Source organism: Sceloporus occidentalis, unplaced genomic scaffold (assembly GCF_023333645.1).
Source record: "Sceloporus occidentalis isolate IW3139 unplaced genomic scaffold, rSceOcc1.0.p SCAF_147, whole genome shotgun sequence".
NCBI classification, from domain to species: Eukaryota; Metazoa; Chordata; class Lepidosauria; order Squamata; family Phrynosomatidae; genus Sceloporus; species Sceloporus occidentalis.
This window is the reverse complement of record NW_028317127.1, coordinates 1,787,274-1,815,239: the sequence shown is the minus strand read 5'-3', so window position 1 is coordinate 1,815,239 and position 27,966 is coordinate 1,787,274. Positions and strand designations below refer to the sequence as shown.

Here is a 27,966-nt window from a genome sequence, read left to right as displayed (position 1 = left end):
TATCTTTGTCGCCTGTACACTCGGCTCTCGGTACTTACGCTTCCCTTCTTGCCTCCCTGACTCCAGTTTATGGCGTTCATCATGATGAAAAAAAAGAAGTTTAAGTTCCGGGTGGATTTCGAGTTGGATGAGCTGTCGTCTATCCCGTTTGTTAATGGAATACTGTTCTGTAAGATCCGCTTACTGGATGGCGGTAGTTTCAGTGCAGAATCGTCACGGTATGTGTTTGGTTTTGTTACTATGTTCGTTAATTTACTCCACCCCTTTCTATGTTATTTCAACACCGCCAGTGCTAGAAGAGGGACCAATTTATAGCAGGCATTCAAAAGGTTAAAACATTGTGTATCCATCGATTTATTTTCTCTATGCTGAAGCTTCCAACAAATTAGAAGAGATACCAGCTTTACACTTAATGACTGTACAGTAGTTTAACATTTACAGTTAAATGAACATTTATGGTCTTTTTTAATATTTAAAATATTCTCACAGATATGGTGCTGTATACATAAATGTAAGACTGCCAAAAAAAACCCTTGGTTTTACTTAATTTTGCTTTAATAATCTTCATTTATCTGGACCGGGAGGCTGCCGTTATTGTCAGTCATGTGATCATTTGGGTGATTTTGAATGTTGAAACGCAACTGAGCTGCTTCTTCGTGGCAATGTTAAGGTAGTCTATTCCCTCACACCCACAGACTTTCATTAGCCGGTGTCCAGCGGGGTCATTAAGACTGAGCCGCTTTACTGTTTGCCAAGGAGTGTTTGTCTGGTAGATTAGGCTCCGGTGTTATGCTGCTAGTGTAAAGTTGATGGTGTACCTGTAGGCAAGACACAAGGCTTGATCCATTTATTGCACCGGCCAATTTGCCTGATGTTTGAACGTGCTGGACCAATGGCTAATGTGCAGCTGCCTGGAAACATTATATCGTATCATGATATATTACGCTGGTGGGAGTTCCCCTTTAATATATGGCGTTTTTAGGAACACTTGTCAAGAATGGTAGTAAGTACTTCTATTGCCACTTGCTGATGGTCCTGTCGGGTCAGGATGTGTCCATGGGGGATCAGCTTTTCCTGTGTGTCCCTTTAACTGTTCAATGATATATAGATATACTAGAAATGAAAATCCGTAAAGGGCGAGATTAAAAGTTACCTTCTAAATGATGAATTACAGTTTGGGTTTTGATTTTAGTTTTTTTGCCTCTACAAAGTGTCCCATTGGAGAGACGCCATGAGCTTGTTGCGGTTAAATACCCGATCCCTGCTTTCTGTCATCGCCTGGCCCTTGTTACCGCATCCCCTCCGCTGTCTGTGGTCTTCCCATGGCTCTGCGATCTCTTATGTATTGATGTTAGCCTTCTGAATGTGATAAGAGGTTTGTTAGTTATGGATTTTCTCATTTCCTGACCTGCTACATGCCAGATATTGTGAAATGTATTCTTTGGCTCAAAACTGGAATCTCTTGTCTGACTGCTTACTATCCGCTCTGAAGATGGGGGTTTTGGGTTGAAATTCTTTTTGTAAATATTTGTCTTTTTAGACACGGAAACATAGTCCTTCTCGCCTAGAGCCAAATTACTTTGTCATCTCTTTTTAAGCATTGGTGGGAAAATGACGTTCTCTCAGCCATCGTACAGAGACAGGCTCTTCACCCACCCCGTTCCACAGAGTGACACATTAGCCTGTCCAGGGGGCCAGCATGCTGGTGGACCCAATCCGGCTGCTAGAGCAAAAAAGCAGCGGGTGCCCATGCATGCCTTCACTCCGTGCCTTTGAAATTATTACATGTCCAGGGAACATAGGCCTTCTCCATTACACATAATGGTGCAATTTCTATCTATTTTTATTTCTTTATTTCTTGAAAGAAGATTTTAAAAGAATAGTCTTAGTCTCCAAAATTGTATTTGTGCGTGTTGGAGTCCAGGGGCGTTTTAGTGCATACATTCTTCTTCTTATTATTATTATCTTTTATTTATATAGCGCCAACAATTTACACAACACTTAATACATTACATACATTCAAGGGGTATGACAAGACGAGAATTGACAGACTAAGAAAAACTGATTAGGTGGAGAGAGCCCAGCACACAAGCTTACAATCTTGAGAGTTCTTCAGTTACTGGTGTTAGTAAATGAGACCGTTCATATGTACACTTCTTGCACATGCTCAGTAGCACTCACTTCATTGGGCGTAGCAGCAGCCAATCAGCTCCCAGTGAGTAGAATGGGAGTTCTTCTGAGCATGTGCATACTGCCAAATGCTCTTTGCTTTCGATAGAGGCAGCTGGCGGAGGAGTTAAATGAAATCTACATTTCTAAAAGCTAAAGAATGCCTGCATGCATACAGTAAAGTGCACTGGAGTTTATGGGAAATGGACTCCAGTAGGCATTTAACATAAAAAGTAAGGTTGGAGTGCCAATTCACTGTTTTCTAATTCATTCATGAACCCATGCCGTAGGTAAATGTGTGCCTGAATTACTCTACGAGGGACATGCACGATGGGTAGTTGGCATGGATGGACGTGTTAGATTCTACTTACTGGCTTGTTGTCAAAGAGGGTATGGTTTGATAGAGTGGTTAAAAAAAACATCAAAATTCCATTTTATAGAAAGGTTGGCAGCTGCTAAAATAGCCATGAAATGAAATCTGTAGGTAAATAAGTCAACATGTTTTTACTTTACTGAGAGGGTAGAAGATAAATAGAACAACCTCCCATCAGAAGTGGTGGAGGCTAATATATTGAAGGAATAGTCCATGGGAAGGGCTTCTGACTGTCAAAGACTGATTAAGGTTTGAGTCTCTACATCGGTAAAAATGGACAGGCTATGTGGACCTTATGGTTCTTATCTACCATCAGATTCTGTGTTACTCCGGAAGTCACTTTTGCATAAAAGTTCTGCAAAAGCAAATCCATTAAATGGGTTAATGTACTTTTTATACAAAACGGCCCCCAAAAACAAAAACATTTCATAATAATTTTTCTTTTAATAATAAAATTATGCTTTTATTTATTTTTTTCTTTTTAAGGACAAATGTGATCTGGGAATAAAAAGGAAAAGAGTCCATGTTACTAAAAAATGCTGTCTGTCTGCTTGGAACACTGGCTAATGGATAGCAGATTTCCAGCAGTCCTACATTTAATTATGGTTAGCGCCGTATTGTCTGTGTGACGCTTGGAGAAATAGTTATGGGCTTCCAGCAGAATCTTTCAGGCAGTGCTTACTTTTCTTTCTTAGTGGTTGTGTAGATTTGCAAGGGGGAAGGGGTGTTGAAAAAACAAGGAATCATACCCTCTTGGGGTAGTTTAGGGCAAAGGGTAGAGCTGGAGGGTGCTAGCAGTTAATAATGATGCCCCACAGCCACTACCTTGCCCATGGCATGGATGGTTTGTGGCAACTTTCAGCCCTTAACCCAACGCATTCTCTTGTTGCAGCTGGAAGCATAACAACAATACATGTACCCAATGACCCCCTTTAATGTATGAGTAAAGGCTAAGGGGCTCCTCTTTAGGTTAATCGGCTGTCCTCCTCATTCTAATACTTACAGATTTAGAAAAAAAAATTAACCCTCCTGTAACTTATGATGAAATGTGTTACAAAACTTGGAATTTGTAATTGTGTGGGGGTTTTGAACTGTGATAAATAGAAAGTTACATATTAAAAAAAACAACAATCAACCTTGAATTTTCTTGTATTGCACAATACAGCTGAGTCTTTGTAAATAGAGACCAATGCTGCTTGAGGAATGCTTAGAATCACTGCTTGAAAGTATGTTTTTTCTTTTTCTTTTTTTCTTTTTCATAAGCCTTGAATTTAAAGGAGTAGTCATGTTGGACTTTTTGGCAGGAGTCAGGGATGCATCTTGTTAGTAGTAGAGGACTAAATAGAGAGAAAAAGCATAGTGTTGATGGAAAAAGAAGGGAGGCTTCATTTTTAGAAAAAAAAAAAAAAGGCAGTCCGTCAGTGAGCTTTATTGTTTTTCACCAACTCCTCTTCTTCCCAAATAACAAAGAAAGTTGTTCCAGGAAAATCATTAAATGATTCTGTAAACCCTGTACTGTACTGTTTGGCATATTCGGCTTTTACATCTAGTCATGGTGCCTTCTATTCTACATCCCAGAGGGAAGAGGCTGACTGACTGCTTTATCTTTTGTTCACATTGTTCTAAGGAACGATTTATTGTGGGGATACCAGGGAATTATTGACCTCCATATTCCAGGTATAGCATACACAGCAGTGCGGCGTATACGCTTCCGTTAAATGTTCTTTAGTCTCTCTTGTAGGACCGGTCTCTGATGTATTTAATTATAGTTTGGCTGCTGTCCTCGTGCATCACATGAGAGGTAATTGAACGGCGGTCATGAAGCTTTGTTTTTTTCTGTTGGGGAAGTTATGAGTCAAAGAAACAGGATGTGCTCGGTGTCTTCGTAAGAGAAAATGTTTTGTATTGATTGGTTACTAAGCTACGTCTACTGATCACAACCTCAAATGAAGCTATTAGTGTAACTACTTTAGGGAAGTGACCCAAAGCCCGTGATGAATCTAATAAGAGGTTCCAGCCTTTAGCACTTTTTTCATATATTTTTTAGGAAAGTTGACGTTTTGATGAGACTTCTAACAACCAAAGCCCTCAACACGTTCTGTCTCTACATGCGTGATACTTGTCTGTGTCTATTAAATATATTCTTCTCTGCTGTATTCACAGAGGAAAATGAAATGCCAGGTAATATACAGCAGGATGAGATAAATGCCCCAGTACATGTCGCCTGTCTAACCCAGGAAGAAGTGCAGTGCCGCCTAAAAAAAATCAAAATAGACAAATCACCAGGTCCAGATGGCATTCACCCCCGCGTTCTAAGGGAGTTAAGTAATGTAATAGACAGACCCCTATTTCTAATATTCAAGGACTCTATAGTGACAGGGTCTGTTCCCCAGGACTGGCGCATAGCAAATGTTGTGCCAATATTCAAAAAGGGGACACAAAGTGACCCGGGGAATTATAGGCCTGTTAGTTTAACTTCTGTTGTGTGTAAACTGTTTGAGGGTTTCCTAAGAGATGCTATTTTGGAGTATCTCAATGAAAATAAGTGTATGACTCCATATCAGCATGGGTTTACAAGGGATCGGTCCTGTCAAACTAACCTGATCAGCTTTTATGAGGAGGTGAGCTCAAGACTGGATCGGGGTGAATCGCTGGATGTCGTATATCTTGATTTTTCCAAAGCATTTGATACGGTGCCACATAAAAGGCTGGTACATAAAATGAGAATGCTTGGGCTGGGGGAGAATGTGTGTATGTGGGTAAGTAACTGGCTCAGTGATAGGAAACAGAGGGTGGTTATTAATGGTACATACTCTGAGTGGGTTACTGTTGCTAGTGGGGTACCACAGGGGTCAGTTTTGGGTCCTATTCTTTTTAATATATTTATTAATGACCTTGTAGAGGGATTGTATAGTAAAGTATCAATCTTTGCAGACGATACTAAGCTCTGTAACGTGGTTAACACAATAGAGGACAGTGCAAGATTACAAATGGATCTGCATAGGTTGGAGGCTTGGGCTGGGATGTGGCAGATGAGGTTCAACACAGATAAATGTAAGGTTATGCACATGGGGAAGAAAAATCCAGGCTGGGAATATGTATTAAATGGGAAAACACTGGGGACGACTGACATGGAAAAGGACTTAGGAGTTTTAGTTAACAGTAAATTTACCTGTAGCGACCAGTGTCAGGCAGCTGCTGCTAAGGCAAATAAAATCATGGGGTGCATCAAAAGGGGCATAGATGCCCACGACAAGGAAATAATTCTACCACTGTACAAGTCACTAGTCAGACCACACATGGAATACTGTGTACAGTACTGGGCACCAGTGTACAAGAAAGATATAGTGGAGCTGGAGAGGGTTCAAAGACGGGCAACCAGAGTAATAAGGGGAATGGGAGGACTACAGTACCCAGAAAGATTATCAGAATTAGGGTTATTTAGTTTGGAAAAAAGACGGCTTAGGGGGGACTTAATAACTATGTATAAATATATAAGGGGACAGTACAGAGATCACTCCCAGGACCTATTTATACCCAGGACTGTATCTATAACAAGGGGACATCCTCTACGGTTGGAGGAAAGAAGGTTTCTACACCAGCACAGACGGGGGTTCTTTACAGTAAGAGCGGTGAGATTATGGAACTCTCTGCCAGAGGAAGTGGTTATGGTAAACTCAATAAAAGAGTTCAAAAGGAGCCTGGACGTGTTTCTTGAAAGCAATAATATTACAAGTTATGGATATTAGATTAATAGGGACAGAACGTTGATCCAGGGATTTATTCTGATTGCCATATTTGGAGTCGGGAAGGAATTTTCCCCCTGGTATGGGGCAATTGGCATCTGCTTCATAAGGGTTTTTTTTGCCTTCCTCTGGATCAACACAGTAGGGACACAATATGTATATAGGTTGAACTTGATGGACTTTGGTCTTTTTTCAACCTTATGAACTATGTTACTATGTTACTATGTTACTATGTGTAACCTTTGCACAGTGCTGCCCGGTATAAATAAAGATGATAATAACAGAATAGCCCCTTTTCCCTTTTGTCTATTAATTGTATGTTTCCACACTTTTATCCCAAACAGGGCTAGAACGCTCCCTGGCTGGCTTGGGTTAGCATGGGCACCCTGGCCTTGTGAACTTGTTGAGGTTTATGTGCTGCCAAATAATGTGACAAGTTATGAGATTGCATATTAACTTGAGGTCACAAGTAGACCTGCTGGACCTGCTGGTTCCATGTAGGAGATGGCTTCAGTAACGGTGAGGCCTGAGTGTTAATCTTGCTCTAAAAGAATATATTTATTTCCATGAAGGTCATGCTTCATTTTTTCCTTTCTCACACTTTTTTCTTCCTGTACAGGGAAGTTGTCCAAGCCAATTGTGTACACTGGAAGAAGACATTCTCCTTCATGTGCAAAATGAGTGCTAGTGCAGCCTCCGGTGTTCTTGACCCATGTGTTTGCAGGGTGTCTGTGCGCAAGGTAAGCACCTGGTAGAGATTTTAGATTGCCTTGTTTTACAATTACTATATGTATCAACGCTAGTGCTACCATTGGGGCGTAATTACCAAAAAAAAAGCTTGGGGGAAAGAGAGGACACCAAATGTAACAGAGGATTGGATATAAGGTGACTCTCGGCTATCATTAAAGTGAATCTGATGTCTCCTGTGTCTCTTCAGTGAATACGCCTATTAGTTCATAAAACCCATTACCTCTTCACAAAGTGAGACCGATTTTCTATTTTTTTCTTCTAGGAATTAAAAGGAGGGAAAGCATATGCAAAGGTAAACATATATTATGTACATTTTTTTCCCATCAATCTCTAAGTGTGGGCCACACAACCTACGTCTGTCAAGCTTATGTTAATACGGTTCCCTAGTTGTTGCATAAATGTGAACAAAGTTCCCTCTGAAAGCATCAGTAACATTAGGTGACTGGGGTGAGGGGAACGCATTTCGGGTTATTCCAGATTAAGGTGTCTGAAATGTATTCTTATCACCATAGCAACCAATAAGCCATTGCACCAAAGTTGCTTCTTGTTGCGAATGACGATTCAGTCGTTGATGACAAGCTGTAGCGTGCGTGCTTGAATGTCTTTGGGGTGAACGTACAATTATGTGCTACCCCTAGGATGCATAATACATGCCTGTTCATCACACCATTTTCATCATGCATTTTACCTGCACATGAAGGTGATTAGCATGTAAGCACTCATTACAACCAGCCATAAAAACATATTGTACAAAATATCTTTTGATCTAAGTTTAGCTGACAGTGAGTGCAAAAAAACTTGCACTCTGTCCGTGTCATGTTTGGGAATGAATGCAAATTCCCATTAGCGGTTGAATGAACGGGGTGTACATTCCGCATCCAACTCGTTGTACCGTATATCTTACTAGATAATACAGCCTGAGGATTAACATGATTCTTCCATATCAGAAATCTCTTTGTAAACATTTGGGGTATTTACTTGAGGGCACCAAGCAACTTTGGGTGAGAGAATGAAGAAATCTCACCTTGACTGCCTTTTCAGCTGTAGCTCTAGAAAATACATACAAGTATCCAGGACTAAATAGAGGTTGGTATACAAATATATACCAACCTTACGTAAAGCCTGACCCTGACTTGTTTATGCTCACTATCTGAGGGGCCAAATCGACATGGTATAAATTCTACTGCAAACAGTGTCGCCGATCATGGGTTCTGTATCATTCAGATTACCTGACATTTGCAACAGTACACAGTATGTACTCACAACCAAACATTTATTTTAACCTAAAGGGCAGTATAATGCCAGTTAAATTTGCTCCAGGACGTAAGGGCAAAATGCCATTAAAATGTAGGGCGCGGCGCTGGTTATCAATTCTATTTAACCGTGTATTTTTCTTAAGCGTCTTGCCATTAATTTAGCTTTAAAAAGTCGCTACTGATCTCTTCTGTTTGAAAACAATGTGATGACATGTGGTTACTCTCTTACCCAAGCCAGTCTTAATTTAGAGATATCCAGCAGACTGAATATAACCCACTTTTATGTTAACACTTTCCATGCCGTTGATTTGCCGTGTACCCGCTGCCACTCATTGCATCATTTTCTTCCGTGATATGACAGACTATTCCTTTAAACACGTTTTATGATCCTACTGTCAATTTCTATCCCTGTAAAACTGTTCACCAAGGTTATACAGCACTAAGTATTACATATAGCCCAGAATCAGGTCTGTTCAATTTAAGCTGTTTAATCCCGTATTTTTCTGTCTAGTTGGTACCCTGTAAGCCACCTTTTTTAAGTCCATCCAGAATGTCACAGAATGCACAGAGAATCTGACGAGATCATGTTTTTCTGAGTTACTTTTAAAGGGGAGCTATCACGTTCCCAGCTTCTTGCATAATTAAATGAATTGATAAAAGCTAGTTATAGATTGTGTCTTTTGTTCTTAGGTGTAATTCGGCTTTCTTTATGTTTTCAGCTGGGCTTTGCAGATTTGAACCTTTCAGAGTTTGCTGGCTCTGGTAACACAATCAGACGTTGCCTTCTTGAGGGTTACGACACCAAGAACACGCGGCAAGATAACTCCATCCTAAAGGTGAGCAGACTTCATAATAAACTCTTCATTGCTTGGAACAATGGTGGGTAAAGGTCTCATTTTTTTCTCTCTTGTCAGCCTATGGAACTGTGTTGGTTTCATGCGTTTGTGACTTTTTATGTATTGTATGACTGTTAAATCACATGAGCTATAACCTCTGTTAGCTGAATGGTAGCAGAACACCCAGTTTTATCTATCAGTACTAGGCTTTGCTGCGGGGGGTTGGGGGATGTGTTTTCAAATGACATCATCATCATGGCTAAAGCTATGATTCAAATGTTGGTTGTATGCCAGCAGCGTACCCAGAAGACGGAGGAAGTCTCTGTGCCCCTTAAGAGAACTGCAGATACAGTGTAAAAAAAAACCAAGTCTCATACCTCATCATCCTACTGTTTTATGGATGTATCGTGTCACTGATATCTCTGCGTATATATATATATATATATATATATATATATATATATATATATATATATATATATATATATATATATATATATATATATATATATATATATATATATGCAAACATGTTTTTTAAATGGTTGGTATACTTATGGAATGAGCATTGTTTGAGGGATGCTTTACATTCCTGTTTAACGTTATCTAAATTAATGAGGCTTACCTTCTTCCATAATCTACTTGCACATATGAGAAGTTAATTTCCAGTTTGCTTATTCCCTTTAATGTGCTTTCTTTCCTTAAACGTGCAGATCCCATGTATCAGGTGAGCTGGGATTCTGTAGAATAATTGCACCATTTCAGTTCAGTGATTATTCTTTTGAGTTGCGATAGTCCAACCCCAGTGAGTTGGAAGAAGAGCTCACTTCTTAAGTATGCCTTATCAAGGGCCAACTCTGCCCTTCTTGCAGAGAAGATTTCAACCTAATCATGCCATGAGATGGTTGTAATAATCAGTATGCTTCATAATCCAAGTGAAGGAACCCATTTACTGTTTGACCCTCATGGGATCTTAGATAGGTAAGGACAATAATGCAAATATGGTTTCATTGACCCTGGGGGGGGGAATAAACCATGACTATCCCTTTAATTTGTGGCACTTTAGCACCAGAAACTTTTATACACTGCAGCCTCGTATAGCTACAATAAGAAAGACATTACTGGAAGGATAATCACAACCCATTTAGGGAGAGTGCTAGTGAATAATTAAATGTGTTTTCTTCCTTGCTAATGTGTTTATTACTGTGGGATCGGAGCACATTTGCACCAGCTCCTAATGTCTAATTCATTTTATTCCCATTATGGATTTCATGCTTGGCTGAGAATTTTATTTCTAAAGACTCTGAGCGTTTTTATAGATGATCAAAGTTATGTTCCATATCTTGATTTCAGTAGAAAATGAATGGTTATTGGGGTTTTATTGACCTGACTTTAGAAGAAGTATTTTTCTTTCCGTATTTTGCTTCAACTTAGAGTAATGACTGCAAGAAATCTAACCAAAAATGTTTACTCTGTAGTGTCCATCTATTTAGGGGTATCAAATGAGCACTGCAAGTACTGCTTATTAATCATAGTTCTTGGAAATACCCTGAAGAAAACAGATTTTAAACATACTAGATTGGTACCCTGTTGCTCTGTGACATTTCATGAATTGCTGGAGCTCCAAGTAGTCTATCTGTCCAGGAGATGCTGGCTGATGTGTAGAGCTTCTGTATACATTCATTATATGGCAGATGTCTCTTACTTTGTGTGTACCTTTTTGTTTTTGTTACCGGAAGGTTGGGATCAGCATGCAGCTCATGTCTGGGGACCCCTGCTTTAAAACGTGAGTCTAAATGTGTTAGCGCTGATACTCTGGCCTTAATGGGTTGTTACTGCTATAATGAAATCATAGAAAATGTGTGTTGTTCTTTTGTGGTAATTTTACTTGGCACAGTCCTAATTGAAATATGGAGCTTTGGATCAGGACCCCCCCACACAAACATCTTCCTTAGAGGTGTGCTGTGTAACTGTGGTACTCCTGCTAAAATCTGGGCATTTTTATTTTGGGCACCATAAATAAAAACACAAAGCGTATAATCCATGTATGTACAGGTTGGCATATGTAGGATGTTGTTCTTTTCTTCTTGTTCCATTTCTCTGGTTCTATGCCTTTTTGCCTATTATTTACTACAGTGCTGTGAAAAACTACTTGCCTCCCCCCCCGCCCGATGTAGTTTAAACAATTTTGAAATGATGATTTCATGTATGGCCCTATGTGAAAAAGTATTCCCCCTTCCTGATTTCTCTTATTTTTGCATATTTGACACTTTATATTGTTTCAAATCATGAAACTAACTTTAATATTAGCCAAAAATAGACATAGTAATTATAATGTGCAGTTGTTAAATGATTGTTTCATTTATGGAAGGGAAAAAAGCAATCCAACCATACCTGGCCCTGTGTGAAAAAAGTTATTTCCCACTTAGTTACTAAATCAACCTATGAACCAAATTTGATTGATAAATACAACAGGCAGATAACAATCATCTGTTCCTTAGCAGGTCTATAAAGTAGGTGAATACAACCTCAGATGAACAACACATGATATATTTCACCGTGTCATGATTTATTCAACAAAAATAAAGCCAAAATGGAGAAGCTATGTGTGAAAAACTAAGTAAACCTTTTGATTGAACAGCTTGTGGAACCACCTTTTAGCAGCAATAACAAGAAGTACCGTATTTGCTCGATTATAAGACGACCCCGATTATAAGACGACCCCCCAAAATAAAAATATTAATTTAGGAAAAAAACAAAAAGCCTGAATATAAGACTACCCTGTAGGAAAAAAGTTTTACTAGTAAATATTAATTCATGTAAACTATTTTTTCTTATTTAATAAAAGTTATGATTGACAAAAATATATATATTTTATTTCCTTTTATTTGCCAACCTGCCCCCCCTAGTTATGCACATCTGGCCCCAAGCGTTGCCACTCTGCCCCCAGAAATGCCTTATACCCCCCTATTTGCCACTCTGCCCCATGATGTGCCTTTTAACCCTCTATATGCCACTCTGCCTCCAGAAATGTCTTATACCCTCCTATATGCCACTGTGCCCCATGATATGCCTTTTAACCCCCTATATGCCCCTCTGCCCCATGATATGCCTTATAACCCTATATGCCACTGAGTGGCATATAGGGGGTTAAAATGCATTTCTGGAGGTATATATATATGCTAACAGCAATCACACTCCTATCAAGCCAAGGCAGCCAGTACATGCTGGAACCTGGGGATGATAGTAGTGTGATTACAGCCTCCCTATGCCATGCTACCACCACCACCCCCTTGCACATCCATGCTATCACACACACTCTCATTCACAAACATTTAAATTCATTCCATTAATCACACATACTCAAAAACCCTCCCCGACCCCCTTACCTGAACTGCAGATCTCCCACTCGCAGACTTCTGCAGGGGCCCAGCTGTGCGAGCAACTTCTCTGGCCCCGCCCCCAGAGGAAGGAGGGGGGAGGTAGAGTTATGTGAAAACTGTGCTAGCTTCCTGTTCTCCTGCTGCTAGTAGCAGAGACGCTGCTCGCGACCAAAGCCCGGTAAGCAGCCTGGCCCCAGCAGAATGAGGTCTGATTAGAAGACGACCTCGATTATAAGACGAGGGGTATTTTTTCAGAGCATTTGCTCTGGAAAAAACCTCGTCTTATAATCGAGCAAATACGGTAATCATTTCTGTATGTCAGTCTGTGACTTTGTTGTGGAAGAATTTCGGCCAACCCTCCTTTACAATGTTGCTTCAATTCATTTAGGTTTTGGGGCATTTGTTTATGCTTAGCTCTCTTAAAGTCTTGTCACAGCATTTCAATCGGGTTGTGGTCTGAACCTTGACTGGGCCATTGCAACACCTTGATTCTTTTCTTTTTCAGCCATTCTGTTGTAGATTTGCGGGTGTGCTCGGGATCATTGCCCTGTTACATGACCCAATTTCGGCCAAGCTTTTGACTCTAGAATACTTTGGTATACAGATGAGTTTGTGGTTGAATCAATGACTGCAAGGTTCCCTGGTCCTGTGGCTGGAAAACAAGCCCAAATCATCACCCCTCCACCACTGAGCTTGGTAGTTGGTATGAGATGTTTGTGCTGATATGCTGCATTTGGTTTTCGCCAAACGTAGCGCTTTTTTCAAACCTAAGCTGCGCTTTTTCTAACTGTTCTTTCATGAACTTTAACATTTAAGATCCTAACTGAGGCCTGTAGAGTCTGAGATGTAACTCTTGTGTTTTATCACTGTAGAATGATGGACTTTCAATTGTTTTGAATATGGCCCTTTACGCTTTCACAGCAAAAATTGCTTCTCTAAAATCATTGCTGATGTCTTTCCTCCTTGAATGCTCCAGATCAGCAAACTGCTAAAACTTCGGCTTTTATAGAGTTTGTCACACTTGCTAATGATTAATAAAGGGAATTTGATTAGCAGTCTGCTACTTAGCATCTTAATTCCTATGGAAGCAGTAAGGGTGTTCTTAGTTTTTCCCCACACATGGCTTCTCCATTTGGCTTTATTTTTGTTGATTAAATCATGACAGCGTAATATTTCATGTGTTGTTCATCTGAGGTTGTATTTACCTAATTTTAGACCTGCTAAGGAACAGATTATTGTTCTTATGTCCTGATATGTAAAACCATAGAATTTATTTTTTTTCGCGTATATATGCATGTGTGTATGTATGTGTTTGTGTGTGTATGTATGTTTATATATATATATATACATATATAAACTCATATATAATCATGAACGGGTGGTAGATGAGTGGAACAAGTTTCCAGCAGAAGTGGTAGAGGCTAATATAGTGAGGGAATGCAAACGTGCATGGGATAGGCACATGAATTGATAAAGGTTTGAGTCTCTACATTAGGAAAAATGGACAGTAATTTTAATAATAAAATAATGCTGTATCTAGAATGGTTATTTTCTTCAGTTAGATTGCATTGAAAGAATTTCCTCATTTAATTCCTGCACTGAGAGGCTTTCTGGCGAATTCATGACGTCTTGTAACCCTTTCATGTCATGTGCAGCCCTTTGGCTTCCTCTTGCCCTGCTGTCTGGCATTGAAAGAGTAAAATAGAAAGCCATTTCCTCTGTACTGTATGACACTATGTGATATACTGCTTTTGTTTTATATTGCTTTGGTATCTTTAGGCCGCCTTCTACAGGCACCTCAATTGCAACCCCTGGGGACACAGACTCCTTGCAGGAAGACCGAAAAGGCAGAGAAACCAAGAAACTACATCTGGGAGTTGCAGGTACATCATATATGGCTTACTGTGACCAAAGGTCATTGTTAGTATTGAGTGAGAATAGTGATGCCCTGTACTGTGTCTGCATGTCTAGTTTACATGCATTAACTCTGTCTGATTGCCTTGAACATGGCTTCGTATGTTCATGCATTAATATGAAATGAATGTTTTTAGACCTGTCGTCCAAGAGTGCCTCAGTCCCTGATGAGCTAGGAGCATGTAGACATTCTCGAACATCAAGCTATGCCAGCCAGCAATCCAAAGCTTCAGGTAAGCACAGGCGGAGATCCACTGAAAAGGACAATATGGGAAATTGGTGGCAACATTCACTGAAGAGACTATTATTTTCTAAATTTTTCAGCTCATTAGACTTAAACTGACCTGTTTGGGTCAGCTATGAGGACTGTTAGGGAATTCAGAATCTGAACTCCACAAAGTCTTACAAAACCCAGTGGATGTGGGAAGTAGACAGTGGAGCACATTCAGATTTGTGGTATCCAGTTGGACTTACAAGTTTTTTCTTTCCCTTTTCCTTAATCCTTATTTTATTCCATAAATGCTTAAGAATGGAGAAAACTTAGTCTTCAGCATAGTCATATAAAGACAATAGGACTCTGGAGAGAACACTTTCTTTTGTCCATTTAGAAATATTTCTAGTGACCAAAACGCCATTTAACCACGTATACTTGATTGCCCCTACAAAATCCCTTTAATGTATACAGAACCATTTTGTAGGGGGCTGTGTCAAATGATATGATGGAATCTAGGTAGACCTTGAGCTGTAGTTGTACCTTCAAATGGACACTCCAGCCATCATTGATACTTTAATGCATATGATAATTGCATGGTCGCTTTACATTTCCATGGAGTTCCTTATGCAAATGTACGAAGGGAATTCTATGGAATCTCTCACATGCATTTGCCCCTTTCCCCCCACCGTTTTGCATGCAAGAGGTGTATTTGGCCAAACACATCTCCCTACATGCGATCTACTTACCGCCAGTCAACTCCAGCGCTGGTCTGGTGAACACTGCGGACGTGGGCCTATTCAGACCATCCCTACACATCTGTTGAAAGTGCTCCCAGTGGGTGTGCTTTCCTGCCTCTGATTGGCTGCTTTAATGGCAACAAGTGTCTGGCCATGGAGGAGGTCACGTGAGTTTGTCCCCCCCCCCCCGGGACATTAAACTTTCCCTTTGAATGGTATGTTTTTAGACTGATCCTTCATACATAAAACACTATTGGCTCCTACTAATAATATTGTTGTGAAATTGATGTTGCTGAACATTGTTAATGTAAAGTTATACTTCCTGCATGATTTTATTATCCTATTATTTCAGTTTTAGAAAAGCATCCATGGCAAATTAAATTTAGCCTGCCTTCCTCTGGTTGTGTTCTGTATGAGGTGCCCTGCTTTACATATGAGTTTGAATGGCATGCAGACAGCAGAATAAACGTGTCTTTGTGGGAAATGTAGATCTGTAGCCCAACCACAAAGCTAAAAGTATAAGTAGGAACCAGGTTATTCCGACAGTAATGGCTGAAAATACTTGTGGGTCCACTAGCTTCTGAAAGGTCTAGCGTCCATATAATATAATTACGTTTATATGAATAAAATATTCTCAATGCACTTTTTACAGTCTGTTTTACCAAATTGGTTATTAATTCCGATCGATATCATAAACACAAAATATAATCTTATTTTTTTAATGCAGGGTACAGCACCAGCCATTCGAGATCTTCCAGCCTGTCTGAGCTGAGCCACCGGAGGAACACATCCGAGGGTAGCGCGTCCACAGGGATCGGCAGCATCCCGGAGCCAAACGACGAAGACACTAATAAAGTCCCTTCGTTCAGCACAGAAATTGCAGAAGGATCATCTTCTGAAAAGCTGAACAGGTGGGGACAAGCGGGGATTGTGACAGCGGGGCAGGTCTGTCTCTTTTCACAACTCCCACGGTGAACTGGGTTGTCCACTAAATAAACTACATGATGGTGGGAGGAAGAGAAAATAAAGGATTGGCTAGGTGTGTCACATTCCGATGCACATGTAGGCTTTCAAGAGGTGATCTTTTAAACAAAATAAAATAATTTCCAGACAGTACAAACTATCGGCCATTTTAATACATTGAGTTACACTTCCCACCATTATTATTTATCTGCTAAGGCTGTGCTCTGATGTTTTGTTTCATTGATGTGCTTTGTTTGTAGTGTGAGTACAAGCTATCCTGTGAGTTTTTGGTTTTGAACCCGAGGTTGTTTTTAGTTGAAGGGATTATTGTAGAATGATTGTCTACAACAGAAGACAGTCTCTACAAGAACAGTTCTATTTGTAACCTGTACAATGTATCCCTACTACAGGCTTCCAGTAAAACAGGACTCTGTAGAGTCACAATTAAAACGAGTAGATGCCACCAGAGTTGACGCAGATGACGTTGTTGAAAAGATCCTTCAAAGTCAAGATTTCTCTTTGGATTCAAGTGCTGAAGGTAAGTTTTATAAATGCTGCTCATAGAATATACAGGTTTGTATTTCTACATCCTCTTAGGACATAGACTCTCTGTTATCTTCTACTTACTCTTTGTTGTATGGTTCCAAAACATATTCACAGGGGACATGAAAATCTAATTTAAATAATATTTAAGTTTGACAAACAAGACCTCAAACCTACTAGAAAACCAAAGTCTGGGAGACAAAAGAATGAGGGCTTCAGCTTTGGGTGAAGGCTTCATGTATTTGACATCTTCCTTGATTGAATGCATCCATGTCTTTATTACTCATGCATGCTATTTCAGTTTTTACTTTAGCTAATCTCTTTATTTGTTTATATATAATGTTAAACTCAACACTTTGATTTTTATTATTACTATTATTTAACTGTATTAAAAATAATTTCCTGTCTCATGGTAATCCTGTGCTTGGCTTCTTGCAGAGGAAGGTCTAAGGCTTTTTGTCGGCCCCGGAGGGAGCACAGCCCTTGGAAGTCATCACCTGCCACACAGGTATATTTGTCTCTGTATATAACGTTGGTACAGAAGGAAGAACTTCTATTTTTGAATAGCAGATACTAGGGAATGTCGGCAAGTTAAAGATAAATTAGGATTGTCCCACGCATTTTGCTCATGTCTGTGGGAGACTGTGGAATGTTTGCGTTTCATTTGAATCAATAACAGCGAAGTGGAAGGTCCGTACATCAACAGATACCCTACATACCAAATGAGTATACAGAATGCAGCGTTCGCACACTTACTGTGAGTATCTTTCGCTTTCTTAAAGAGGAAAGCTATAAATAACGTAAATTCACAAAAACCTGGTTTTGTGTTACTTTGTTCCAATTGATTTTTATCTGCAAGCCCGGAAGCTGCCATTGTTATCAGTCATGTGTTGGGCTTTACCTTCTCAAACACCACACTCAGCCAATTCTTAGTGCCAATGCTGATAAAGTCTGTTACTCCGTAGACTTCCATTAGTTAGAGTGTCCAACCGGGTGATTAAGACCCAGTGCCATTGTGCCATTTTGTTGTTTACCACTGGAAATATGATATGGAGTTGGGTTGTTCCTTTAGTAGATTGGGCTAACATTAAACAGCTAGAACTGGAACATTCAGTTGGTTTCCATGGTGATTGCTCTACGTTGGGCATAGCTCATTATTGATAGAATTTAAACACCTCTTTAAAAAAGATGGATGCGCTTTTTTCGAACTGGGTTTTCCCCCCTAGAGGCCCACAGGCTGTTGGCGTCACTCAGCATTCTTTCATACGCCTCATCCTGACTGAAAACGTCATTGGTTCTGTTTAATTACGCCAGAGATTGAGGACTCTGCTGCCTGCAGCTAATTCAGTGATTTACTGCCCTGCCCTAGCCGGTTAGCTTGTAATATACAGACACTGAAATCTAATACCCCTATGTGTGTGTATGAAGTGTCATTTTGCTGGTTATTCTTGCCTGCAGTCTTTATTTGTGTATATACTCAGTCAGCATACAATATGACTGGCAGTATATATCTTTGGGGGCACATTAATAAAGTGTCCAAAATAAATAAAATAATAATAATAATAAAATAAATATATTATCCCAGGAGACTCTGTACAGAAAGGATCCATTTGTGGTAATAGTACTTTAATTGCTACACGTTAATCTAGATACCCGTGGGGACTATATCAGGCATGATTAAAACAAGAATAAAAGAATGAAAAGTGTGCCTGTTGGAACTCAAAGTAGCTTTGCTTGTTTTAATTTTGCCTATTTATACCATCAGCCTATTAGAACTGCAGGTCACTTGTACGTGTACCTGTAGACTTGTGCAAATAGACCAGAAATGATCTGGACACATTTTTTAGTTTTTGTTTTTTTTGGTCCATTTGTTTTCAGACAATGAATTTCGTTTCCTGCCCTTTTGGTTCGTTTGAAATTCAGAGGGCTTTTCCCGTCCAGAAATGAAATTTGTTGTCGCTCACCCTCATGCTCTCTCACGCCCTCTCTCAATGTCTCCCTTCCCCGCCAGACGCTTTCATGCCCCTGTCTCCTTTTCTGCAGTTTCTCTACTTCTCTTGCCTTTTCTTTGTCTTCTGCCTTCTTTCATCATCCACTTCTCCCTGGGATCGGCTCCATTAACCATGACTCCCGCAGCGCTTCTGCAAAAGTGCAGAGCCTCCACGTACGCCTTCTCTCCTGGTTGGAGTTACTAGGAGAAGCTGTCCCTGTAGGGGGGGGGCCGTGGCTCAGCCCTTTTGTGGGGGTACTCCGAGATGCCAGAATAATGCAGACATTTTTTTTCTCTGTGAATCCATCTGCAATATTCTGGCCTCTCGGAGTACCTCCACAAAAGGGCTGAGCCACGGCCCCCCTACAGGGACAGCTTCTCCCCAGTTCCTCCAATCAGGGGAGAGGGTGTAGGTGGAGCCTTCACCCTTTTGCAGAAGCACTCCAGGAGGCCTGGAGAAGCAGACAAAGAAAGAAGACAGAAGAAAGGGAAGAGGCAAAAGAAGAAGCAGAACCGCGGAAAAGGAGACTGGGAGGTGGAAGAAGACGTAGATAGTAACTAACGCAAAATGTCATTAATTAAAATTTATACTAATCTGAATGCACAAAGTCTGTTCCTGTATGTATATATCACTACACCACAAAACTAACGGGTAACCTGTGCCAGGTTTGGCCATGCAGCCACGAGGTATCTTTATATAAAAGATATTTTTTCATGGCAGAAATGCAGGACATATTGTCCATATAGTCCCTTACTCTATACATGCTACAGCATGCCTGTGTATTTAACGTATTTACTTTAATGGTGTATACAGTATTACATTAAGGAACCAATATACCTGCATTTATTTGTGCTTTGTTTCATTTTCTTTCCCATTCCACATTAGGGTTGGAGCAGGAGCATATGAACAAGTAGTTATAAAACGCTAAGAAAATCTGCCTTCCAAGGAAAACCGCTCCATCGGTGGACATGTCGTTCTCCTATCCAGCCGGGAAATTTTAACGCGCTGTAGAATGTTCTGTTGGAACAGAATTGCAGGGGTTAACGGGAAGGAACAATCCAAGATACTGCCTTAATTGGTTAAATTTTTAATCCCTTCTTGGAACAGAGGAGTTAACCCTTGGCCTGCCAGAGTAAAATAATGGCAATGCAATGGTTACTGTAGTGGCTGGAAAAATATGGACATTGTTTTGGATACCTATGCTTTCAAATCTCAAATATTGTTAAAACAGGTAAGGTCGTAGAACATTGGTGTGCCGCTGTTGCTAGTCGTTAATAAATACTATGTACAGTCCTTAGTATCTCCATATTGGTACAATCATTTCCTCCTGAATCAGCTTTCTGGGGGTGTCTCAAATTACTGTCAATCACTGTTTTGGGAGGAAGAAATTAATGATATACTAGCAGAATACGGAGTATGGCTGGGCGTAAAACAGGACTTTATTTTAAGCGGTTTGATTAATCATAATCACATGAAGAATACCGATTTAGAATAAAACCTTACTATATAGTATTATATATATATATATATATATATATATATATATATATATATATATACAATTCCAAATTATAATGACAATCTTATCACTTTAATGCAATATGTTCAAAACATGGCTTGTTTGGATTTTTTATTTAATGGAACTGCCTTTAGACCTGATATTATTGATGTCGGCTTGTTGCGTGGAGCAAGGATTGCCATGCTATCTTATGAAGCAGGATGAGGAGGAGGACGCTAGCTGTGCTCTTGTGAGATCCGTTTCCTGATGACTGTCCTAAAGTAGAGGACCTGTTTAAATCTGCCTGATTTATCATCATCAGACAGGTCAGAGACCCGTCCTCCTATACAGGGGAGGATATGGCAATGCATACTACAAAGCTTCTAGCAAAGAAAAATGTATATCTTATGGGATATAATAGACATTTGGCATTTCTGAAGCTGGTAGAATAATATGTCAATACCCACCTTCATGTTCCCCACAATCAACTGAAGCCCAAGCAAACCTGCATACTTTGCTACAAGCTCTCACAACCTGCAATACCCACCTTCATGTTCCCCACAATCAACTGAAGCCCAAGCAAACCTGCATACTTTGCTACAAGCTCTCACAACCTGCAATACCCACCTTCATGTTCCCCACAATCAACTGAAGCCCAAGCAAACCTGCATACTTTGCTACAAGCTCTCACAACCTGCAATACCCACCTTCATGTTCCCCACAATCAACTGAAGCCCAAGCAAACCTGCATACTTTGCTACAAGCTCTCACAACCTGCAATACCCACCTTCATGTTCCCCACAATCAACTGAAGCCCAAGCAAACCTGCATACTTTGCTACAAGGTATACAGAGTGGACCAAGAGATCTCCTTTATTATCTGTTATTGTTTTCTGTATTGTTATTATCATTTTCCTGTTTCTGTGCCTGAATTGTCTATTACCATTTTTTCTGTCTATCTATGCTTTATGGCCTAGGAATGCCCTTACTGGGAGTTGCAGCATTTTTCCACTGATTGTTTTATTTGTTTTTATTTGGTAAAATTTATGTCATGCCTGTCACTACTTAAGTGTGTTATATTTTACTTTCTATCTTTCTGCTCCACTGACCCCTTATCTCCTATATCTGCCCTCTTACTGCCCCCCCCCGTCCACTTTAACACTATTTAACACTCTCTATTACAGCTCTCACAACCTGCAATACCCACCTTCATGTTCCCCACAATCAACTGGTTTTTTGCCCACCCGCCCCAGTGGTGTTCTAATATATAGACAGTTAAGTACCGGATCTACTGGATCACGCCAGTAGGGGGCACCACACTGTGGATCCCTTTATTACCCACTACTCCCCATTAAAGCATTCCAAATCCTATCCCTCCCAATCTCTCTGCTGTCAAAGCTATCCCAGTACCTCTACACTCAACCTGTATATGTGAAACCTACCTGCATTTGCTCTACCACTCCTGTCCTATTCCTATCATTCTCAACCAGCAAACTCAATCAACATGCGCAACCTAACCAATCTTATTCCTATCATCTCCAACCATAAACTCCCTCCCGTCTTTAACTGTGCCCTATGGAATGCCCGCTCGGTATGCAACAAACTCGCTTGTATACATGACCTTTTTCTGTCTCATGCTTTTAACCTCCTAGCTCTTACTGAAACCTGGATCCCCTCCCAAGACACTACTGCTTCTGCTGCACTCTCCTTCGGAGGACTACACTTCAGCCACACTCCTAGGCCTGATGGCAGAAAGGGTGGTGGTGTAGGCATCCTTCTCTCACCTCACTGCACCTTCCAGAATATACCAAGCCCTCCCTCCCTCTCATTCGGTTCCTTTGAAGCTCACACAATCCGTCTTTTCTCTCCACTCTCTCTTCAAATTGCTGTCATATATCGCCCTCCAGGCCCTACCTCGCAGTTCTTTGACCACCTTTCTGCCTGGCTCCCTTTCTTCCTCTCTCCTAATATCCCCTGTCTTATTCTGGGTGACTTTAACATCCCTTTAGATATATCTAACAACTCTGCAAGCTCCAAACTCCTCTCCCTGACATCTTCCTCTGGTCTCTCTCAATGGACTAATTCCCCTACGCACACTGAGGGACACTCACTCGATCTGGTTTTCTCCAGATCATGCTCCCTTTCAGACTTCTCCATTTACCCCTTCCCTCTGTCTGACCACCACCTCCTATCTTTTTCTCCAGTGCTAACCCCTAACAAGACATACTTACAACGCTCACCTCATACTTGTAGGCCATTACCAGAAAATACCATTACCCAACTGTCAGCCTCACTCGAACCTCTCTTACCTTCCATGTTAACCCTTTCCTGCCCAGACACAGCAGCCTCTTTTTACAACAACACACTTGCTTCATCCCTCGACACCATAGCTCCAATTACTACAAGTTACCCCCGACAATTTAAACGCCAACCATGGCATACCAAAACCACACGGTATCTTCAGAAGTGCTGCCGCACAGCTGAGCGCTACTTCAGAAAATCAAAATCCAGCGAAGACTTTACTCATTATAAATTCATGCTTCACACCTACAACTCTGCCCTCTCTCTCGCCAAACAGCTCTACTTCTCCACTCTCATATCCTCTCTTTCTTCCAACCCACGACGCCTTTTTTCTACTTTCAACTCCCTTCTCTGTCCCTCCACACCCACACCACAAACCTCTCTCACTGCCCAAGATCTTGCTACCTACTTCAAAGAGAAGATCGAGACTATTAGAAAAGACCTCTCTTCCTTACAACTCCCTCCTACACCACTCACCACCACCCTCTCTACTCCTACTATACTAACTGCCTTTTCCCCTACAACCAAAGAAGAGATAGCCACTCTTCTTTCTTCCTCTCACCCAACAACCTGTCCCCTTGACCCCATCCCTTCACACCTCACAAAGTCTCTATGTCCATCCCTTGGTCCATCACTTACCCACCTATTCAATCTTTCTCTATCATCTGGATCTGTACCATCTGCCTTCAAGCATGCGCTAATCACACCAATTCTAAAGAATCCTTCCTCAGACCCCGTCTGTTTGACTAACTACCGCCCTATCTCTCTGCTTCCTTTTACCTCTAAGCTGCTTGAACGGATTGTGTACAATCGCCTCACTAACTTCCTCTCCTCTAATTCCCTCCTTGACCCTCTACAGTCTGGTTTCAAACCTCTTCACTCTACTGAAACAGCTCTAACAAAAGTCTCCAATGACTTGCTCTCTGCCAAAGCTAAAGGTCACTACTCTATTCTAATTCTACTGGATCTCTCTGCTGCTTTTGATACTGTTGATCACCACCTTCTTCTTGACTCACTTGCTTCTATGGGCATTCGAGATACAGCTCTCTCCTGGATCTCCTCATATCTGTCTAACCGTTCCTTCTCTGTCAACTTCTCAGGCAACACATCTTCGCCCCTTCCACTTTCGGTTGGTGTCCCCCAAGGTTCAGTCCTTGGCCCTCTGCTGTTCTCTCTTTATACTTCCTCTCTTGGCAAACTAATCAACTCATTTGGCCTCCAGTATCATCTATATGCAGATGATACCCAAATCTACCTGTCTTCTCCTGATCTCTCTCCATCTCTCATGTCCCGGATCACCAGCTGCTTGTCTACTATTTCTTCATGGATGTCACAACACTACCTGAAACTTAATCTTTCTAAAACGGAACTCATTATCTTCCCTCCCTCCATCTCCACTCCACTACCTGAATTCTCTATCACCATTAACAACACAACAATCTCTCCTACTAACCAGGCCCGATGCCTTGGGGTCATCCTTGACTCAAACCTCTCCTTCATCCCTCACATTCAGTCCCTCGCCAGATCCTGCCGCCTGCACCTAAAAAACATCTCTCGTATCCGCCCATTCCTCACCCAAGAATCCACAAAAACTCTGGTTCATTCACTTATCATTTCCCGTCTTGACTACTGCAACACTCTTCTGGTTGGCATTCCACTGTCTCGACTCTCTCCACTACAGTCTATCCTTAATGCCGCTGCTAGGCTCATCTTCCTTGCATGTCGCTCCTCTTCTGCTTCCCCCCTCTGTGAAACCCTCCACTGGCTCCCAATTACCTTTAGAATTAAATTTAAGATCCTGGTACTGACATATAAGGCCATCCATAATACTGCTCCTCCGTACATTTCTGACCTCATTAGCAAATACTCTCCTACTCGATCCCTACGTTCCTCCCATGGGCTAAGGCTCTCCTCCTCACTCATCACCTCTTCCTTTTCCCGTCTACAAGATTTCACTCGAGCTGCCCCATATCTCTGGAATCTTCTCCCAAGGAACCTTCAGAATTCACCCTCCCTCCCGACATTCAAGAAACATCTAAAAACCCACTTCTTCAGAGAAGCCGCACCATCTTAGCTGCTAGAACATCCTTGTCATTGATACAACCCCCACAATACCTCTCACCCTTTCTCTATGCCTTATGTTTATCACCCCATTTTCCCTCTAGATTGTAAGCTTGCGAGCAGGGCTCTCTCCACCAAATGTATCGGTTTGTCTTAGTCTGTCAATTCTTGTCTTGTCATATCCCTTGAATTTATGTATTGTATTAAGCGCTGCGTAAACTGTTGGCGCTATATAAATAAAAGATAATAATAATAATAATAATAATGTCAAGCAAAAGAAACCGAGGGATGCAAGTCCCCGGACAGCTTCACACTCTGGGCAATAGCACGGGCAGACATAGTATTAAAATAAAACATATCAGAAAGTCACTCAATGGTACAAGCTAGCTTAGTGATGGATAATATACCCAGGTTCACCGGAGTAGAGCCCCCGCATTCTGGGACTTTGGTTAAGTGGCACTTGGTGAGGACCACCCAAGACGTTTGGTAGGTTGTTGTTGCCTGGATATGCCTAGCGATTCTTAACACATATCATCATCATCCAGACGATCAATACCATATCTTCATTGTATTCATGCTTAGTCTTGTTTCAGACTAAGAACATTATCAAAGTCCTGAATATTGGGGTGCAACTAATTAACCCACAAATGGTTAAATAATTGTTGCAGCCTTCGTAATAACCGTATAAATGAGTGCAGGTTACCACCCCTCCAAAAGGAAGTCATTTTCATGATTTTTTACATGGCCTTTTTATTTTAGATTAGCAAAGTAATTGGTGTAGATAAAAAATAAATTTAAAAAAAACGGCGCCGGCCTCTGAATAATGCCACGTCTGTATCACCTTAGGGCGGATAAAGCAAGTATCATAATTCTAGTCGCCTACGTTTCAATCTATGAATAGAGTTGGCATTTCAGATATATCACACACTACATAGAATACTTGTTTTCAGTGTTTGTGCATCGTTGTTTCAATGATTAAATGTATGTGCGGTGGTTGCATATGCCATTTTCTGTACGTTTACAATGAAAATATATTCTGGAAAGAATTTTGGTTGGGTATATAATTACACAAAAATGAGATTCTTTTAAACGGAAACGTAAAACAATTATTTTGTATATGCCTTGTATTTTCTTTCTGTACAGTGAGATATAAAGTTGGAACAAAATATTTAGAACTATATTACATTATATGGGGGGAAAAGTACATATTTTGAGAAGTTAAAAATAAACATTTCATTTATGGTGCAATTTAGACAATGGTATGTAAAGTGATATTTTTTTATACAGTTTTATTTTTGTCTTATTACTTATTTATTCTGTAATTGAATTGTATAATGGCCATAAAGTTAGTGTTTTTGACTTTGCAAGTCTACTGTAATGCTGATTCTTTTGTTGTACACATTAGCAGACGTGCAGTTAATTGCTACACCACATAGTAATGGCTTTTCTGTATTGTTCCACCTCTTGGTATATCCACAAAACATGGAGTTTGTACTTAACTTGGGTAAAAAAAACAAATAAAAAAACCCCTTAATGTATAGTTAGTGTTGGAATAGAAAATTGTAGAAGGGGAACAGAAGACAATAGAATAATTCATTTATATCACTAGCTAAGGTTATTTCCAAAGCAGCCAACACCTAGCTAATTAAAGCTCATGGTGCTTATCTAACCACGTCAAGTGTTGAGATAGTTGGTGTTTTAGCTCGGTGGCTTTTCTGTACACCATGAAGACCCAACTCCACCGAGCTTCTGCTGCAGGAAGAGCTGGACCTCGTTAAATCAACGAGATTTCTCCAAAATCTGCTCAACTATAGAATTATGCATTATCCATGGCCAGCTCAGCCCATCTTCCTAGAGAAACTTGCCATTGTTGGCCCCTCATAATGATTAGTGAAGTAAGTTGGTTAAAACAATGCTCCTTACCCCATGGAGTTAGCAGGTGGCTGCTCCTAAAGATTTATTAGCTAGAACAAAATGTAAGCCTCAGAACTACCAATGGTATGGGTTTTTTTTGGAAACAGTTCACATTCTGATGTTGCCAGGCATTGAGTCGAGAAGCCATTTGGATTTAGCCATATTTTGTTCCAATTGGGAGTTTTTCATGCATCAATAACATGTAGTATGTTGGCCATTTTACCCAGCTGTCAACTAAAGCAATCCCATAGCTTCCATATTTGAAATACTCAGTGATGGTTTTCATTATGCTTTGGAGTACTTTGGTCCTTGAGTGCCAATAATGTCTTCTTTGTAAAAGAAAATAAATGTCTTCCTTTGTGATACATTTAAAGTCTTACGTATAGTGTGTTTTCATAATCAGTTGAACTAGTTTAAGAATATATAATATACATAATTCTATTATAACCCTAAGCAACTTGGTACACTTTGAGGTTCGTACCACTGAGTTTAGTAATTACGTGTTGAGTAGGTCCGGATGTATGGTATTCTCTCTGGGGGTTTATTCACTAAAGGGAGAATTGTGTATCGCTTTCTCTTCACTATACATTAGGATCATCCAACCCAGATGAGCCTCTGCTGCAGGAAAAATATCTGGTCCTGGATAATGTAGAGTTAGATCAGTGAAATGTCCTTATTGTCTCTCCTTGCACATTGGATTATGTATTATACAGGGTCTGGTCAGCCTTACAAGCTAGAAAGAAAAGCAAGACTGTGCCACTGTTGGCCCTTCATCAGCCCTTTGCCTTTCAAGCACTCTGCTAGCATTAAACAGCATTTGATGGTGGCTCTGAATCTCTTAACCCATCTAATCTGCCCATTTTCTTCTGATGTAAACATTCAAACCCCAATTGGTTCTTGGATTTAGGCTCAACAGCCATATGCTTATTCCATGTCGGTTTAAATTCGCTCTACTTACCTTTAATGCCTCCCTAGCATGGGGTGTGGGAGGGAGAGGCTTGGCAGAAGGGGAGAGAAGAGGTGAAAAATACAGGGAGAATAAAAGGTTCAGAAGAAGAAAAGACTGGTATCTTCCTATCGCTAGATTAACAAACCAGAGCCATGCGGCAACCCCGGTTACAAATTAAACTACAGCCGTTCCTTGGAGTGGAATATATGTTAGAACTTCAAAAGAGTTGTGGTTTCTGCTGAAAACTTACCAAAAAAAACAAAATATCCCCAAAAAATTGAAAACTTAAATGTAGATTTACACTTAGTATGCATCCGGTGTTGCTGCCACTGTTTTGGCAAGAAGTGGTGTCTACTTAACTATGCTATC

General features: G+C 40.5%; 1 protein-coding gene across 1 annotated transcript; it reads left to right on the top strand.

Annotated features, from left to right (window-relative positions):
• The first annotated feature begins 69 nt into the window (after positions 1-69).
• Positions 70-19,803, top strand: EEIG2 (EEIG family member 2). Its single transcript, XM_089500086.1, has 11 exons — positions 70-218; positions 6,908-7,028; positions 7,301-7,330; positions 9,014-9,130; positions 10,870-10,916; positions 14,293-14,396; positions 14,565-14,660; positions 16,106-16,289; positions 16,752-16,879; positions 17,323-17,392; positions 19,761-19,803. Exons 1-11 carry the CDS (start codon positions 70-72, stop codon positions 19,801-19,803), a joined length of 1,089 nt encoding a protein of 362 aa, XP_089356212.1.
• The last annotated feature ends 8,163 nt before the right edge of the window (positions 19,804-27,966 follow it).

What these genes read in the sequence shown, in the direction of transcription:
- EEIG2 (XM_089500086.1), top strand. Translation starts at nt 70, where the DNA reads ATGGCGTTCATCATGATGAAAAAAAAGAAGTTTAAGTTCCGGGTGGAT. An exon ending in AAGATAACTCCATCCTAAAG is followed by an intron (nt 9,131 to 10,869) that starts GTGAGCAGACTT and finishes TGTTACCGGAAG; the next exon opens with GTTGGGATCAGCATGCAGCT. An exon ending in ACTACATCTGGGAGTTGCAG is followed by an intron (nt 14,397 to 14,564) that starts GTACATCATATA and finishes GAATGTTTTTAG; the next exon opens with ACCTGTCGTCCAAGAGTGCC.